The sequence below is a fragment of the Amblyraja radiata genome, chromosome 7, assembly GCF_010909765.2.
Source record: "Amblyraja radiata isolate CabotCenter1 chromosome 7, sAmbRad1.1.pri, whole genome shotgun sequence".
In the NCBI taxonomy this organism is placed as follows: Eukaryota; Metazoa; Chordata; class Chondrichthyes; order Rajiformes; family Rajidae; genus Amblyraja; species Amblyraja radiata.
Window position 1 is genome coordinate 30,228,288 of NC_045962.1, and position 18,998 is coordinate 30,247,285.

At 44.1% G+C, this 18,998-nt stretch overlaps 1 protein-coding gene across 4 annotated transcripts in view; it reads right to left on the minus strand.

The window, feature by feature from the left end:
• kalrn (kalirin RhoGEF kinase) overlaps positions 1-18,998 on the minus strand; it is a 612,442-nt gene that overhangs the window by 13,024 nt on the left and 580,420 nt on the right. For all 4 annotated transcript variants that reach the window (XM_033024028.1, XM_033024025.1, XM_033024026.1 and 1 more), the window contains 4 exons: positions 8,535-8,562; positions 8,261-8,423; positions 5,121-5,242; positions 2,290-2,421 (listed from right to left, as the gene is read on the minus strand). In XM_033024028.1, the coding sequence (XP_032879919.1) occupies positions 2,290-2,421; positions 5,121-5,242; positions 8,261-8,423; positions 8,535-8,562 (445 nt within the window). The remainder of the gene's footprint in view (positions 1-2,289; positions 2,422-5,120; positions 5,243-8,260; positions 8,424-8,534; positions 8,563-18,998) is intronic.

Genomic DNA, 18,998 nt, shown 5'->3' on the forward strand with positions numbered 1-18,998 from the left:
GTGTCAGGACCAATTGGACACCGACCACCAGGCCCACCGCAAGCACGGAGATCCCAGAGACCCACAGCCAACAGCAGTCCAGCCCAGCCCCGCTCCAACTACAGAGGAACCTGGGTTGCAGATGACGGGGCGCAGCTCGGGGCGTCGTAGGGGCCCATCGGGGAGCGGCCACTCAAAGCCACGCCGGGAGATGTAGGGCCCTGCCCCGGTCTTGATGTTAGAGCCCCCGGCGGGCGCTAGCAAGTCCGCGGCAATTTACAGCCGCGCCGGGCGTTGTAAGGCCCCCCTCCAGGTCACTCTCAACCTCTATGGTGTTTGCTCTCAACCCCGTAATTCGGGCGGGAGAAGTCGCCGCTGCCGGTGCCCCGCAAAGCAGTCTCCCACCGGAGACCCGCGAGCTCCCGGTGTCACCATCCACCGGAGTCGGGTCGCAGCAGCTCGCCCCCGCAGCTCTCCACGCTCCGAAGCTGGCTAGCTCCACGGAGGTAGGTCCGTAGGTCCACAGCTCCCACCGCCGCCCACCGACCCCCAGGCCCACTGCAAGCACGGAGATCCCAGAGACCCACAGCCAGCAGCAACTCCAGCCCAGCCCCGCTCCAACTCCAGAGGAACACGTAGGGGCAGAAGCTGATGGTGTGCAAGGTACGTCTTGTTCTTGGGGTGGCGGATGAGGGGGCGCAGCTCGGGCTGTGGGCGAACTGCCACTTGTCGCTGTAGCGGCCAAAGATCATAGAGGAGCTCCTCTATGATCTTTGGTAGCGGCCCATCGGGGAGCGGATTCCTCTGGAGTTGGAGGGGGAGGGGGGTATTGTGCTGTTTGATCGCCCCCTGCTATCCCAGGGACAGGGAGACACAGCGGCTTTTTAGACTGGTGGGCAATCACTTCCAAAGTTCTGCCCACACAGTCAGTATACTTCTCCTACACTGTATTTCATACAAACATTTATTCTGCAAGAAAAAACGACATTGAAGACTCAAACTCGCGATCGAGTAACTGCCAGGATCAAGGCGCAAACTCGCGACCTTGCGGATATCAGCCGAGCACTCTACCACTGAGCCAGCCATTAAAATCTACGCTAAAACATTTCCATTCCGAAGACCGACAAATTCTGAATTACGAAAAGTGTCTGGTCCCAAGGCTTTCGGATAAAAGGTTGTGCACCTGTAGTAGAAACATCTCAACGATAATCAATGGAAACAGGATGAACCTAAGCTCAATTTTGAGTGTCATAGCAAAGGGTCTGAATACTTATGTAAATGTGATATTTCAGTTATTTATTTTTAATTACTTTGCAAAAATTTCTAAACACCTGTTTTCACTTTTTTATTATGGGATATTGTGTGTTGATTGATAATTTAAAAAAAAAATGTAATCCATTTTAGAATAAGGCTGTGACGTAACAAAATGAGGAAAAAGTGAAGGGGCCTGAATACTTTCTGAATGCACTGTAGAATCATGAAGCACAGGAATAGAAGCTGCAGCCCGCAATGTTTGTGCTTACTCTGAGGCCGAAATTAAACACACACAGCTCCACATACCCCATATCCTTCCATTCTTTGTAAGTTCATGCAACTGTCTAAAATGGCTCTTAAAGCCTATCGAGTCTGCTTCCACTATTTCCCCAGGCTGCGAGTTTCATGCACCCATCACACGCTGTGTAAATAAAATGCTTGGTCCACACATCTTTAAAGTTCTTTAGTGTTTGACATTTCTACCCTCGGGGGAAAAAGGCTCTAAACTATGTATGCTTCTCATAACATTATAAACCTATCAGATCTCCTCCCAGCCTTCATTTCTAAAGCGAAAACAAACCAAGTTTGTCCAATTTCTCCTCATAGCAAATACTGCATAACCCTGGCAAAATCTTGGTGAACTTCTTACGCACCCTTTCCAAAGCCTCTGCATCCTTCCCGTAATGCAGTGACCAGAACTGAACACAATACTCCAAATGCGATTGCAACATGACTTCCTTACTCTTACACTCAATGACCTGTCTACTTGTACTGCCACTTTCAGGGAGCTAAAGGTTTGTACTCCAAGAACCCTCTGTCCATCAATGCTCCTACGAGCCTTGGCAAAGATGTTCTTCTGAACTCCTTCCTGGGTTTATTAATTATTGCAGTACATTTTTAGTTCATTTTTAATAACGTGTTTCTAAAATTACTTGGAATATTACAGACAGCTTGTAAATTGAGTTTATCAGATCAGCAATTTTTTGAATTATTTTGGTTAAACAAATGACACTGAAATGAAGTTTTATGGTGAGATCACATTCTGTCATGCCTTACCTTCTTCCCTGTATTCTACAGTGTAACTGGAAATGGTGCAGTTTCCTGTACTTGCTGGAGGTAACCATCTCAGAATAACAGAGCTGTTACTTCTCTCCTGAGCTATTGGCCGACCTGGAGCCGCTGGAACCCCTGAGAAAGGGGAGAATCTTATCAGCGCAGTGAAACAACAAAGTGATTGACCAGCATATGAAGAGTTGACAAAGGAAGTCAGGGCTTTTAATAAGAATTAGTTATTTGCAGTGGCCTCCTCCTCATAAGACCACAAGGCATAGGAGCAGATTGAGGTCATTCAGCCCATCGAGTCAGTAGAGGGCAGCACAGTGGCACAGCGGTAGAGTTGTTGCCTTACAGTGCCAGAGACCCTGGTTCGATCCCAACTACGGGTGCTGTCTGTAAAGAGTTGGACGTTTTACCTTTGACCGGGTGTGTTTTGTCCAGATGCTCCAGTTTCCTCCCACACTCCAAAGACGTACAGGTTTGTAGGTTAATTGGCTGCTGTAAATTGTTTAAAAAAATGTCTCTAGTGCATAGGATAGTGTTAGTGTATGGGGTGATTGTGGTCGGTCGGTCGATGGACCTGTTTCCATGCTGCGTTCCTAAAGTCTAAAGTTTAAAGCCATTCCATGATAGCTGATATACTTTTCCCTCTCAACCCCATTCTCCTGCCTTCTCACTGGAACCTTGGACACCCTTATTCATCAAGAATCTATCTATCTCTGCTTTAAAAATAATGACTTGGTTTTCACAGACATCTGTGTCAATGAATTCCACAGATTCACCACCCTTGGTTAAAGAATCTCCTCCTCATCTCCATTCTGAAGGTACGTCCCTTTATTCTGAGGCTGTTGCCTCTGGTTTGAGACTCCCCTATTACTGAAAATATCCTTTTCACGTCCACTCTATCTGTTCATTATTTGGTATGTTTCAATGAGATAACCCCCTCATCCATCTAAACTCCAGTGAGAATAGGCCCAGAGCCTTCAAACACTCTTCATACATTAACCAAATCATCCCCAGGATCATTCTTATAAACTCCCTCTAAACCCTCTCCAACGCCAGCACATTCTTCCTCAGATAACCTCTCACGATATTTCAAATGTGGCCTCACCAGTGCTTTATAAATCCCCAGCTATGAGTGCAAAGATACTGGAAGAGCCATATTCCCTTTGCAGAATGCCTTTCTGTAAAAGCTCAAGTATTATCAAACTATAAAACTTTGGCAGTATTGTACTGCACAATCAACACTTGGCCTGCTTCCTCTCTGTACAGGCTGGGAATCAACATCACACATTAGGGAAAAGTAAAGTTTATAGTCCCATATTGTTCTGTGAAATACTTTTAAAGTAACATTTGACATTACATAGAAACATAGAAACATAGAAATTAGGTGCAGGAGTAGGCCATTCGGCCCTTCGAGCCTGCACCGCCATTCAATATGATCATGGCTGATCATCCAACTCAGTATCCCGTACCTGCCTTCTCTCCATACCCTCTGATCCCCTTAGCCACAAGGGCCACATCTAACTCCCTCTTAAATATAGCCAATGAACTGGCCTCGACTACCCTCTGTGGCAGAGAGTTCCAGAGATTCACCACTCTCTGTGTGAAAAAAGTTCTTCTCATCTCGGTTTTAAAGGATTTCCCCCTGACATCCCAGGAATCAGTCTGGTGAACCTTCTCTGCACTCCCTCTATGGCAATAATGTCCTTCCTCAGATTTGGTACATCCCCCAGTTTAATCAATCTGGTAAAATCCTCTTCATTGAGATCTGTGGATGTGCCAAAATTGCGAGAGCTATCACACCGACTATTATAGAGTCATACAGCAGGGAAATAGGCCCTTCGCCCAGCTTGCCCATGCCAACCAAGGCACACCATCTACATTAATCCCACCTGCCTGCGTTTGGCCCACGTCCCTTTAAACCTTTCCTATCCATGTACCTGTCCAAATTTATTTTAAATGTTGCTATAGTTTTTGCCTCAACTACCTTCTCCGGCAGCTCATTCCATATACCCACCACACTCTGTGTGAAAAAGATGCCCCTCAGGTTCCTTTTAAATCTCTCTCCTCCCAAATTAAATGTACTCTGGGTTCTTGAACCCCCTGCTCTGGGTAAATCAGCACATATACCCTATCTATTCCCCTCATGATCTGATACACCACTGTAAGATCACCTCTCATCCTCCAACACTCCAAGGAATGCATTCCTAGCCTGCTCAACCCCTCCCTATAGCTCAGGCCGTCAAGTCCTGAGAATCAAACTGGCCTTGTTTCATACTGACTAACACATGCAGTTCAACCACATTCTTCCATCACCATCCTTAATATTGGTAGAATAAAGCCATCAGAGTGGGTGATGCAAATGGGAAGAAATCTCAGGCTTTAGAGATACAGCACAGAAACAGGGCTTTTGGCCCACCGAGTCCATGCCGACCTGCACTATCCTACACACTAAGGACAATTTACAATTTTACCAAAGCCAATTAACCAACAAACCTGTATGTCTTTGGAATGTGAGGGGAAACCGGGGCACCAGAAAAACCCCACATGGTCACAGGGAGAATGTACAAACTCCATACAGACAGCACCCATAGTCAGGATTGAACCGTGGTCTCTGGCTCTGGCAACTCTATCCCTGTGCCACCATGCCGATCCACTCTTGACATTGTCCACAATCCAAACTCGTTACTTAATTGCTGATTGCCCAATATATCAGAGCAATTCTCTTTCTTTAATATTTGACATACAGATAAACAGCATAATGCAAAGATATTTAAATATTTTAAACAGAGTAAATTACAGAACATGATTGGAAAAGATTTTGTCACCCTGCACTTTGATTGTTGCAGAAGATGATGCCGATCCTATTTCATTCACCGCCAGACAGCTGTATATCCCGCTATCTTGAGGCATGATATTACAGATTTTAATCATAACCTCCCCAGAATCACTGTAGAAATAAAAACACAAATGCATTATTTTAATAGAAGGAAAGCTAAATAATTTATCCAAGCAATTCAGTAAACCCTGTGAAAGTATTTCCATATTTAAAAATAAATGGGGTTTTGATATGAAATAAATGAAGCACAAACTCATCTACTTTATCCACACATACTTTCCAAATTATCCTTTTATGACTCAACACGACTTACTTAAAAAATCTATCAAGTTTCCGAGAATACAAATTGCAGCAAATTTATTGTTTCTCAACAGGTGAGGTAACAAAATCCGGAATAAACAGTATCAGCCCATATCTATTCAACCTGATTAGTAGAGCGGGTCGGGAGGGAAAAAAGTATTGTTTAACTGAAGTGTGCAGGCAAGTCCAATGTTCAATGCCAAAATCAAAACAGATATTAATTGGGCAGGCAGGTAGTTTAATTGTGTACTCACACAATGCTCTAAAATTACAGCATGGGCTGTTTTAACCCCAAAGCTCTTTTAATCCACTCGCCTGTTCTAGCTATAAAGTTAATGGCAAGTAATGGAAAATCACGCGGCCCTGTGAGTGATGAATGCTGGCGGCTGGGACGTACGGTGCCTGACCTTGTCACCTCATTAAAGCAATTAAAAATAAGAGTTAGCAACATCGTGATACTCACCTGTTAAAACATGGCTTCATGTTAAAATCACAACTGAGACGTTCGTATCCGAATTAATTGTCTCAATATTTTGAATATTATGGTGAGCCATTGAATTAGGAGCCCAAGGATATTGAGGTATATATTTAATGTAAGCATGGTGTGAAATTGATGAATGTGACTAGCAACAGTGGCGGCGCTGGCCAAGCAGCTGCGGCTCGCCTGCAGTCCGTCCGTCTGTCTTTTTCTTTTTTTGTTTTCTTTTGTCTTGTTGGACGTATATTTTAGTTTATTTTTAGTTGTGTATGTGTGTGGGGTGGGGGAAACTTGTTTTAGTCTCTTCCTTTGGGGGGATGCAACCTTTTCTTTGTCGTATCTCCGTCTCCGTCTCCGTCAACGCTGAGACCTAATCGCGGAGCTGGCAGCCTCCAACTGGGGCCGACCTCGAGGCTCCGGAGGCAGAGCCAGGACTCACCATCGCGAAGCTGGCCAACTTCGGGGCTGTGGTGGCGCTGCGGCGGCGGCCCGACTTCGGAGCCTCGGAGGCTTCGGCCGCGGACCCAGTGGACGACAACATCGGGAGCTCGCAGGTCCCAGGTTGGTGACCGATTCTCCGGAGCTCCCGCAACGACAGCTTCGTCCACTGGACTGGAGGGTGGCAGCTTCGTCCGCCCCGGGCTGCGGAGTTTGAATCGGCCCGTTCACGGAGCTCAGATTCGGCCACGGGACTTACCATCACCCCACGGGGGGGCCCAACATCGAAAGCCTGGATCGCCTCAACGCAGAAGAAGGAAGAGACAAGGACTTTAAGACTTTTGCCTTCCATCACAGTGAGGAGGTGCCTGGTAGACTCACTGTGGTGGATGTTAAACTGTGTTCATGTGTGTTCTGTTATTTTATTCTCTGTCATGACTGCAATTTTGTTCAAACTAAAAGTTTGAATGACAATAAAGGATACTTTACTTTATACTTTACTCTATATTGGCTTCCAGAGATAATCTAAAAAGCACCCTGGATAAAAGTCTCTGAACTTGATAGGATCGTGTGATAGCCCTGAATTAAACAAAAGGCAAATGTAGACTCGGAGTCAGGTTGGGATGCCAATACAACAGTGGCCTGGCACACCTTGTGTTCCTGGTATACCCAATGTTATCACAGAAAAATTATAAATTGTGATAGAGAAATAAAGTCCTGATAATCTAAACAAAAGTCCTTACATTTCAATGCCAATAGAAATAAAATTATTTTTATGGCAACCTGCCTCATCTCCAAGAGTGAACTTTGCAGCAAGTATTAGCATTGTTTGTCTCCTTTGGAATATGCAGCATGATGCTCAGCAACTACACTTCATTACAATGCATAATTATAACCTATTCTTTGTTTTATTGCTAAAACTTGGCAATGTCATATCACAAACTAAGTCCATTGATACATTTATATTTGACAACATTCAGTTTGGCTTAAAAACTACAGGCAGATGGTATCTAAGTAGCCTAACTATGTTTAACCCAGACTGTAAAGGGAGAAATGGGGGTGTGATTCTATCTTTTAGACTTTACTTTACTTTAGACTTTAGAGATACAGCGTGGAAACAGACCCTTCAGCCCATCAAGTCCATGCCGAGCAGCGATCACCCTGTACACTAGCACTATCCTATACACTAGTGACAATTTCCAATTTACAGAAGCCAATTAACCTACAGCTCTCTGCATCTTTGGAGTGTGGGAGGAAACCGAAGCACCCGGATAAAACACATACGGTCACAGGGAGGACGTACTGACTCCGTACAGACAGCACTCACAGTTAAGAATGAACCTGGGTCTCTGGCTCTGCAAGGCAGCAATTCTACCGCTGCGCCACTGTGCTGCCCTGTATCTGTTGCTACCCAAGAAAAAATTGACAAGTATGCTGCCAATTATAACTGTATCAAAGGACATACTGTGTGGTATTGGTAAGATCTGGAAATAGAACAAAGAATAGGTTAGAAATATGCATCTTAATGAAGTTAGGTGCTAAGAATCAAAGTGCAAACTCTACTGGGGCCCATCTATGTTGGGGCCATCAATCAAACTCTAATGGGGCCATCAATCAAATCAATGGGGTGGGAGATTTCAGCCTTCATGTGGTCCACCCTGTTTTGACGAATGCAATCAACCTGGTGTGCACAATCAAATAAGATCAAATAGAACAAGTTGTCCTACAACTTTAGGCTGTGCACGCCATACGCAAGAAGAAGTAGAATCAAATCACCAAACCTATTTTATCGTTTATAGGCTTTACCATTGTTCTAAGCCAGGGACTTCTCAAGCATTCACCTCCTGAAGATAAGCACTTCTAGTTTCCTAACATTTAGCTGCATCTTCTGGAGATCTAACCTACGACGTTACCTGAGAGATGGAGTGTAACGATTGTCATTCACAAGTACATTTTGATCGGGTCCTTTCCAGGTGACAGTGGGCTTTGGCCTTCCACAGACTTTACAGCGCAATATGATTGTCTCTCCGATAGCACATGTCAAGTCAGCCAAGGGGATGAGAAACTCAGGTGCCACTGTGTGCACAGAAAACATTGAAGCCAGTGAAGATACAGTGTGCAACGCATGAGAAATCATCTCTAATTATTCTGAATTACAGCAGTGAAATTATTTAACGATCCACTTACCTTCGTGAATAAAATTTGGATTTAGCAACTGCAGCAAAAGACGAAAATTTGTGGTCAGTAAGTTACTTTATAAAGAGCTTTTTTGAAGAGTTGCAACTTGAAATAAACAAATACATTTTTTGCTGTGACAAGTTAACTTGAACAGCTAAATATAAAGCTTCAAAAACTGACGTTGACCAAGACATAATTCTAAATTATCTTAACAAACACTGCAGAATTAAGCTAACAAATGCACCTCAATTTGATTCATCCCTGAATTGGATAACCCATCAGAGGTACTTGCCACTACTAGCGGAGGGCAGCACAGTGACGCAGCGGTAAGTTGCCGCCTTACAGCGCCAGGTTCAATCCTGACTACGGGTTCTGCCTTTATTGAGTTAGTACGTTCTACCTGTGACCGCATGGGTTATCTCTGGGTGGTCCAGTCCCCTCCCACACTCTAAAGATGTTTGGGTTTGTAGGTTATCTGGTTTCTGTAAATAATTTAAATGTCCCTAGTGTGTGCTAGTGTATGGGGTGATCGTTGGTTGACATGGATTCGGTGGGCCAAAGGACTTGTTTTCACGCTGTACCACGAAACTAAACTAAACTAAACCTGACTGGATTATTAAATGTACTTTGAAATCTAACATAGTTATCAGTCAACTTGTCCGGAAAGGTTCCAGCACTGTCTTCACAAATGCCCTCAGCAGAAGTTCATCACCCTTGCATCTCCCACAGCTGTATGGACTAGTGTAACGACACAAAAGACGATCAGAACATGGCGCATAATTCAACAAAGAAGATTGTCTATTATTTTACTGCTGGCTGGGTTCACTTTCCGCACTTCTCCTCGTCCTTCTCTAGTGCTCCATGGGGCAGTTTCTTCACACAAATAAGTCATTTTGCGCATTGCCACCACTATGAATTTGGAAATCCCCTCAGACCTTGGGCATCCACAGACATATTCAGGCACGGCAGCTTCTATTAAATTGCTAACTATTTAGGGAATCAGAGTATTGATGGACTCCGGACACATGGCAAATGACAGGTGCATCCCTCAGCATGTGGAAGCATCAGATCCCTGATAGAAATCATAAGCCAAAAATACATCTTAGATGTTCAAATGCGAGGACTGTTTTGGAAAGTTCAATTATTTTGGATAACAGCATTCTCTGGAAGAACAGTTAAACATCAAGCAGTGCACGTTTTCTTCCTTTAGACTTTAGAGTAAGCCCACCAAGTCCGCGCCGACCAGTGATCACCTCGTAAACTAGCACTTGGGATAATCTACAATTTACAGAAGCAAATTAACCTACAAACCTGTACGTCTTTGCGAGTGTGCGAGGAAACCGGATCACCCAGAGAAAACTCACGCAGTCACAGGGAGAATGTACAAACTCCATACACACAGCACCCATGGTCAGGATCGAACTCGGGTCTCTGTTCCTACCGTTGCGCCCAGTGCCGCTTTTCCTCTTGGGAACATAGCTTTATGTTGTGAGACCTTTCAATTCATTACATTCAATATTATAACCATGAAATTAATATTATAGTACAAAGCAGAGCCTGAGGTTAATGTCTTTCTTTCAATTAAGCAAGAAAATCCACTTCGAGTGATTATGGGCTAGGTATTCCCATAAACTAGTGAGAATGCTGTATTTTTTCAAAGCTATAAGCCCAACAAATCTTTATTGCATACTGCAATATTAAAATAATAAACATCTCAAATGCCAAACTTTTTTTCACGTCCCCAAGGAACCACTTCATTAAATTATGAAACACAGTCAACAGTGAATGAAATTGAATGGAATAAATATATTATATATAAATGGAATAGAGAACTTTAAATACTGAAAATACAACTGGGAGAAAGGTGTCCCATCTCCCTAAAATGAAAGGAAATTTAGGCAGTTAAAATTGAAATTAGGAATTGCAAATATGAAAGTGCAAATAGTAAGGTAGATAGTAATGGATTTCAAGAGACTTAGACAAGCTGGTGAACATATAGCAGAGGAAATTTAATGCAGTGAAAAGTGTGAGATGATAGATAGGTAGAGTGGATGTGTAGAGGATGTTACCAGTAGCGGGTGAGTCGAGGACCAGAGGGCATAGCCTCAGAATAAAAGGATGTACCTTAGAATGGAGGTGAGGAGTAATTTCTTTAGCACTGATGGTGAGTCTGTGGAATTCATTGCCACAGATGGCGGTGGAGTCCAAGTCATTGGGTATTTTTATAGTGGAGTTTGTTAGGTTCTTGAATAGTAAGGGCATCAAAGGCTATAGGGAGAAGGCAGGAGAATGGGGTTGAGAGGGAAAGATAGATCAGCCATGATTGAATGGTGGAGTGGATTCGATGGGCCGAATGGCCTAATTCTGCTAGGAGGACATGGTCCATTCTGATAGAATAGGAAGTGACAATAGAAGTTAAATGAGAGCTTAAAAAGCTCCTTTGAACAAATCATTCTTCGTCCTAGGCAGTCCTTCTGCATGGAGCATGACTCACTTCTGCTCCAATTTTAAGGGGCAGTGATGCTGCTGGATGGCTTGCAAAGTGATGCCCTTTACTCGTTCTGCTCTTTACACTGGGCTTCTGTGTCTACCCCATGTTCTCTATACCATCCCAAATGCTCCTTCTCTGCCGAGTGATCATGGGTGGGGCATTCCTGCAGGTTAGTGAGACTGCTGTGTCTTTTCAAGGAGGATTTGAGCCCAGCTTTAAATCTCAACCTCGGTCTGCCTGGTAATCTTCTCCCAAGACAAAGCAGGGAATAGACTGTCTCTTTGTGGAGTCAGGTGTTGGGCATGCAAATAGCCTGACTGAGCATAAGTAGGACATCGATGCTGGGGTGTTGGTCTGGCAAGTGACGCTGACATTGATTTCCTTATACTTTAGGTGAATTTAGAAGATACTGTAGTGTTGGGGGTATCTTTCTAATGGATCCTGACCTGAACCATCTTCTGTACATTTTCCTCCACAGATGCTACCTGAAGCGTTGAGTTCCTCCAGCAATTTGTTTTTTATTGAAGATTCCAGCATCAGCAGTCTCGTGCCTCCAGTGCCTTGAATTGCCTACTTAGAATTTTATATTTTGCTTAAAAAACAAGGAGGCCTTTTATCCCACCAAGTCTAAGAGTCTTTTAGAAGCAATTAGACAGGTAAATGGATAGGACAGGTTTGGAGGGATATGGACCAAATGCTGGCAGGTGGGACTAGTATAGCTGGGACATGTTGGCCGGAGTGGGCAAGTTGGGCCGAAGAGTCTGTTTTCACATTGTAGCACTCTATGTCTCTCTATGCTGGCTCTTAGAAATTTACACATTAGCTCCATTTACCCAGGTATTTTCTTCCACCATACTCTTTCTTCCCTTGACTGCATTCCACCTAGTTACACTCGGATAACTCACAGTATCCAATTAACCTGCAGGATAATTGGGATATCAATGGAAAATGGAGCACCTGGAGGAAACCCATGAAGTCAGGATTGAACCTGGATCACTAGAGCTGTATGGCAGCTGCATTATTTGCTTCACAACAATGACATGCATAGAGGTTGGCTAGGTGACAGACATAGTGAGGACATGGATCACTGCTGTCCAGGCGATCATCAATATTATGAGGCTTGAGGTCTTGACTTCACTACTGTTTTCCATTGTCGACTGTCCAACAGTGGCTTGGACCTCTACTGTAGAACTCAGACATTAGATTGCGTCTACTTGCACTGGGAGAGTAACCTTCATGCAATGGATGACGCAAAGACCAAGGTACCAGCCACTCCTGGCTGTGTTATTGAAGATAACTGTTCTACATCTTGCCATGTGTAGGAAAGAACTGCAAATGCTGGTTTAAATCGAAGGTAGACACAAAATGCTGGAGTAACTCAGTGAGACAGGCAGCATCTCTAGAGAGAAGGAAATGGTGAGGTTTCGGTTCTGAAGAAGGGTCTCAACCTGAAACGTCACCCATTCCTTCTCTCCAGAGATGCTGCCTGTCCCGCTGAGTTACTCCAGCATTTTGTGTCGACCTACATCTTGCCATGTTGTTCCAGTGCAATTACTATGCTGGCATCTACCCCACAGATGTGGAAATTCCCAGTTCTACCCTCTCCATGGAAAGGAGTATAAACCCAACCAGGCCTGTCCTGCCCAAATCATCTACTCTTAGTATTCAACGGAGTAATGGAATGAGTCATTGACAGCGCTAAAAAGCATCATGTACTCACAAAAAAAATAATTACTTTACTTTAGACTTTACTTTAAACTTTGCAGATATCGTGTGGAAACAGGGCCTTCGACCCACCATATTCACGCTGACCAGTGATCACCCATGCACTAGCATTATCCTACACACTAGGGACAATTTACAATTGACAGAAGCCAATTAACCTACAAACCTGTACGTCTTTGGAGTGTGGGAGAAATCCGGTGCACCTGGAGAAAACCCACATGATCACAGAGAGATCAGACAGCACCTGTACTCAGGATCAAACCCAGGACTCTGGCGCTGTAAGGCAGCAGCTCTACCGCTGCGCCAATGTGCTGCCCTAAATATAATGTCCAAATCACAACATTCTGGAGGAACTCAGCATCTGGGAAGTTAATGGACAGGCAACTTTCTGGAGCGAGAACCTTGCTAAGATTCTGAAGTCAGGAACCGATATGTCGCCTGTCCATTGTCTACAAAGATGCTGCCTGACCCGCTCAGTTCCTCTAGCTCATTGTGTTTTGCACAAGATTCCAGTATCTGCAGTTCCTTGTTTCTCGCTATTGATGCCCAGTTTGGCTCCAGAACTCGTCCTAGCCTTGCTCCAAGCAAGGATCAAAGGCATGGATTTCAGAAGGTGGGAGTGACTGCCCTTGAATCCATGGCAGGATTTGACTGAATATCGCATTGTGATGTTCTGATAAAACTATAGTCAGTGGACATCAAGGGAGAAAACATCCCAGTGGTTAGAGTTGTGGGTGTGGAATGTTGGTCACCTTAGGAGTGCCCAGAGCTGTGTCCTAAGACCAAGCATCAGCTGCTTTCTCAATAGTCATCAAATCCAAAATAACAATAGTCGCTGGTACTGCTTAATGTTTAGTTCTAATTTTAGTTCAGCAGAAGAAGCAGTTCATGTCTGCAGGTAGCAAGACTGAGGCAATATTTGGGGATGCCTGATAAATGGCAGGTAACATTCATGACAAACATCACAAACCAATGCTCATCTCCAACGAGAGAGTCAAACCACCCGTCCTTGATCGCACCATCATCAACCCCCCGACTATCAATGTTTTGCAATGGAATGGGTGGTGGGGGTGGGGGAGATGTTATTATTGAGCCAGAAGTTCATGACGTCAGAGGTTTGGTATCCTTTGGAGATAATTTACCTCCAGATTTTACCAAGCAAATCCACCACTTACAAGACGTTAGGATCACGGTGGAACATTCTCCACATGCCTTGATGGGTGAAGCTTCAACAACATTCAAGAAACAGCATCAAACAGGACAAAGCAGCCTGCTTGCCTGGCATCACATCTACTGAACCAAACATTCCTTCATCCACCATTGTTGCATTGTGACTGTTTGCGTACCATCTACCAGTGTATAATGCAGTTACTTACCTAGGCTCGTACAAACCAGAAATTTCTCCAACTAAGAAGGACAATGGCGGTAAGTCCCTGGGAAGACCATCATCCCCAGGTGCCATTCCATGTCATACACCATGTTAACTTGAGGTGTAGTGCTAGGCCTTCATTGTTCAAATAAGGAACTGCCAACTGAACAGCATTGTAGGCGGACTTTCTCCAGAATGCAGCCCATCATCATCTTCACAAGCTCAATTAAGAATAAATTCTGGCCTGGCTAAAGCACAACTGCACTCTAAGAATGTTTTTTTTTTAAAAGCTAACACATTAAAGTTATCAATCAGTGGTTGGATAGATCCTGACAATTTGTAATTATGTAATCAAAGTCACATCCAGGTACACATGAGCAGCTTGGCATTTCCTTAAACAAAATGATATTCTCAGACATAATGTAGACACAAGGAACTGCAGATGCTGGGCGTCAGGGGTTATGGGGAGTAGATAGGAGAATGAGGTTGAGGGAAAGATAGATCAGCCATGATTGAATGGTGGAGTAGATTTGATGGGCCGAATGGCTTAATTCTGCTCCTATAATCTACAAATTTATGCTGGTTTACAAAAAAAGATATAAAGTGCTGCTGTAACTCAGCAGGCCAAGCTATTTGTCCAACACTGTGATGTTATAGAGAGAGGCAGTGGAGACTTCATTGGCACACACATAGGACAAACATCCATATAAATTAATAATATGACAACTGACGGAATATAAAAGAAAAAATTGAGTTATCCTAAAAGCAATTCAGTGGGACATGGGGAACCGAGTAGCAGTTGTTTATAGAGTTATGGTGTTTCCACTGAGACAAGAAAGAAATGAAATTACTTTTATAACGTGAGACACAAAGAGATGGAGTAAAGGGCCTGTCCCACTTGGGGCGTCATTTACGCCACATCATTTATGCGTCATGACGATTTACAGAAGCCGATTAACCTACAAACTTGCACGTCTTTGGAGTACCAGGAGAAAACCCACATGATCACAGGGAGAATGTATAAACTCCATGTCACTAATCCATCTTCTCCAGAGGAGTAGGCAGTGATGCGTGGTCGCACGCGGTGCCCCAGGATTTTAGGATGTACAAAATCTTCACGCGCCATCTGCGTGACGTGCAAATGACGCCCACGTGGGACAGGCCCTTAACTCAGTGGGTCAGGCTACTTCTCTGGAGAACATGGATTAGTGACATTTCATGTCGCAACCATCTTCAGACTCAGTATCTACTTTTAGTGGATCCTAGTATCCACTTCCTACTTTTATAAAGTAGTTTGATGGATATGGTGTTTCAAGGGATTATGGGGCAATTGTGGGCAAACGGGGCATCTTAATTGTCATGAAGGGCCTGTTTCCGTGCTGTACGGCACTATGACCTCACCACATCCTCAGGATATTTATAACCGATTGATTCCTTCCGAACAGAAGATTTTGTTGTAATTTTGCCAATTCTGCCTGTCAATTTGTGCTGACAATTGGAGCAGCGATTTAAAATAATTGGTCTCATAGAATTGTGCAGAATTCATGGCATTTAGTCCCTTGTGTCCTCGTCAGTCAAAGAAAGCTATCCAGCCTAATCCCACCTTCCAGCGCTTGATCTACAGATTTGCAGGTCACAGCTCTTCCACCACACATCCCCACACTCTGCACATGTGCTGAAGGATTTCAACCATTCCTTCAGGCAGAGGTTATCATACACCCGCTGGGCGAAATTTGATTTCCTCATCTCCCCTAATCCTTCTACCAGTTACCTGATACCTATGCCCTCTTTTTTTTACCCTTTGCTAAAGTCCTTCCTCTCTCTCGGTTGCCAGTAATTTTACACACCTCATTTGCCTCTCCACTGCTCCCTCTCGTGTCAAAATAGAAACGTTGCAGCATATCCAATCTTTCCAGTAAAAATCCCCATAAATCTTCTCTGCACCTTCTCCAGTAGAATCACATTGTTCCTGTAACGTGGCGACCAAAATACACTGTGGCTTATTCAACATGGTTCATAATTCCAGCAAAACATCCCAGTTCTTAATTTCTATGCCGTGGCTAATGTAGGAAAATATGGGTGGCACAGAGGCACAGCAGTAGAGTTGCTGCCTCACAGTGCCAAAGACCTGGGTTTGATTCTGTCCACGGCTGATGTCTGTATGGAGTTTATACATTCTCCCTGTGATCATGTGGGTTTTCTCTGGGTACTCCAAAGACGTGCAAGTTTGTAGGTTAATCGGCTTCTGTAAATTGTCCCTAGTGTGTAGGGTGCAAAACTGGAATAACATTGAACTAGTGTATGGGAGATCAATAGTTGGCATGAAGGGGGCTGAAGGGTCTGTTTTCACGCTGTATCTCTAAACTAGGCTAATGCATGTCACAAGTGTCCTTTTAACCAACCTATTTACCTGTCCTTCAGGCAGGTAAGAAGAAGGGTCCTGACCTGAAACGTCACTTATCCATGTTCTCAATAGACAATTGACAATAGGTGCAGGAGTAGGCCATTTTGCCCTTCGAGCCAGCACCGCCATTCAATGTGATCATTGCTGATCATCCACAATCAGTACCCCGTTCCTGCCTTCTCTCCATATCCCTTAATTCCGCTATCCCTTAGAGCTCTATCTAACTTTCTCTTGAAAGCATCCAGAGAACCAGCCTCCACCGAGGCAGAGAATTCCACACACTCACAACTCTCTGTGTGAAAACGTTTTTCCTCATCTCTGTTCTAAATGGCTTACCACCTATTCTTACACTATGGCCCCATGTTCTGGACCCAACATTGGGAACATGTTTCTTGCCTCTAGTGTGTCCAAACCCTTAATAATCTTATATGTTTCAATTCTCCTGAGATGCTGCCTGACCCAATGAGGTACTCCAGTACTCTGTGTCTTCCACCTACCTGTCCTACTAGCTTTAGGATTTGTGGACATAGAAACATAGAAACATAGAAATTAGGTGCAGGAGTAGGCCATTCGGCCCTTCGAGCCTGCACCGCCATTCAATATGATCATGGCTGATCATCCACTCAGTATCCCGTACCTGCCTTCTCTCCATACCCTCTGATCCCCTTAGCCACAAGGGTCACATCTAACTCCCTCTTAAATATAGCCAATGAACTGGCCTCGACTACCCTCTGTGGCAGGGAGTTCCAGAGATTCACCACTCTCTGTGTGAAAAAAGTTCTTCTCATCTCGGTTTTAAAGGATTTCCCCCTTATCCTTAAGCTGTGACCCCTTGTCCTGGACTTCCCCAACATCGGGAGCAATCTTCCTGCATCTAGCCTGTCCAACCCCTTAAGAATTTTGTAAGTTTCTATAAGATCCCCTCTCAATCTCCTAAATTCTAGAGAGTATAAACCAAGTCTATCCAGTCTTTCTTCATAAGACAGTCCTGACATCCCAGGAATCAGTCTGGTGAACCTTCTTTGCACTCCCTCTATGGCAATAATGTCCTTCCTCAGATTTGGAGACCAAAACTGTACGCAATACTCCAGGTGTGGTCTCACCAAGACCCTGTACAACTGCAGTAGAACCTCCCTGCTCCTATACTCAAATCCTTTTGCTATGAAAGCTAACATGGACATATAATCCAAGGGTCCTCACCTTTTTTCAATACCCTCACGTTCTGTATATTCCCTTGCCTTGTTTTACCTCACCAAACACATTACCTCACACTTCTCTGAATTCAATTTTACCTGGCACTTTTCTACCCAACATACCAGGCCATCAATGTCACCCTGAAGTTGAAAGCTTTCCTCCTCCCTGTAATCATACAGTTAATTTTTGTATCATTTGTTAATTTCTTTATCTTTCCCATCACATTTGATTATGAAACATTAATTATACGTAGAGCAGAGAGTATGTGACTGAGTAATGATTCTTGTGAAATCCCTTTGGTAATAGTTTTCCAGTCATGAAACCACCCTAAAATCCGTATCCACCTCTACCAGGTAGTGAGACATTTAGCACAGATAGTTTCAGTGTCATGCATGGGGAACTGGTTTAAGATCTATTGTCAATAGGCATTGGCAGTGTAATGTCTATTTCAGGCCTTAGCTGAAGTGATTTGGAAAAAAAGCTGCTTTACTATATGTTACATCCTGTTTCTACAGCAGTTAAATCAGCTGTGCCTAAAGGAAGGCTGGAGGCTTCCAACTACAGATGTAGTTTAGATTAATTTAGAGATACATCGTAGAAACAGTCCCTTCGGCCCACCGGGTCCACAACGACCAACAACGACCGGGTCCACAACGACCAACAATCACCCATACACCCACCGGTTCTATGTTATCCTAGTTGTGTATGTTACACATTTGGGGCAATTTACAGAAGCCAATTAACCTACACACCTGCACATCTTTGGAATGTGGGAGGAAACCAGAGCACCCAGAGAAAATCCAAGTGGTCACAGGGAGAACGTATAACTCCGTACAGCAGCACCAGAGGTCAGGATCAAACCCGGGTCTCTGGTGCTGTACGGCAGCAGCTCCAATCCTGTGCTGCAGTGTGTAGTGTTTTTCCCTACTTTCCCGTGCACCTCAGCCTGTAGCTGTGCCAGGTTATCTTGCTTCCCTCAGGTTCCTCTGATCATGAGCTCAAACTGTGGTTGCAAACTGAACCCTTGTTCACCAATACTGTCCAAGTGATCCTGGGGTCTAATTTGCCATTGGCTTGTCACCTCTTTAACTGAAGGCTCTGCACCAAGTTTGTACCTTAGCTCGAGACATGATCCAATTACTAGGCTGTGATATATACTGACTGTGAGAGCCTGTAATTTAGCTGAATTCTCATAAGAAAATGGAGATAAAATGAGAAACTCATTTAAAATGAGAATTTGAATGTGAAGCAATGTTGGTAGCAGGTTGTTGCTGATGGAATAATGCTGCA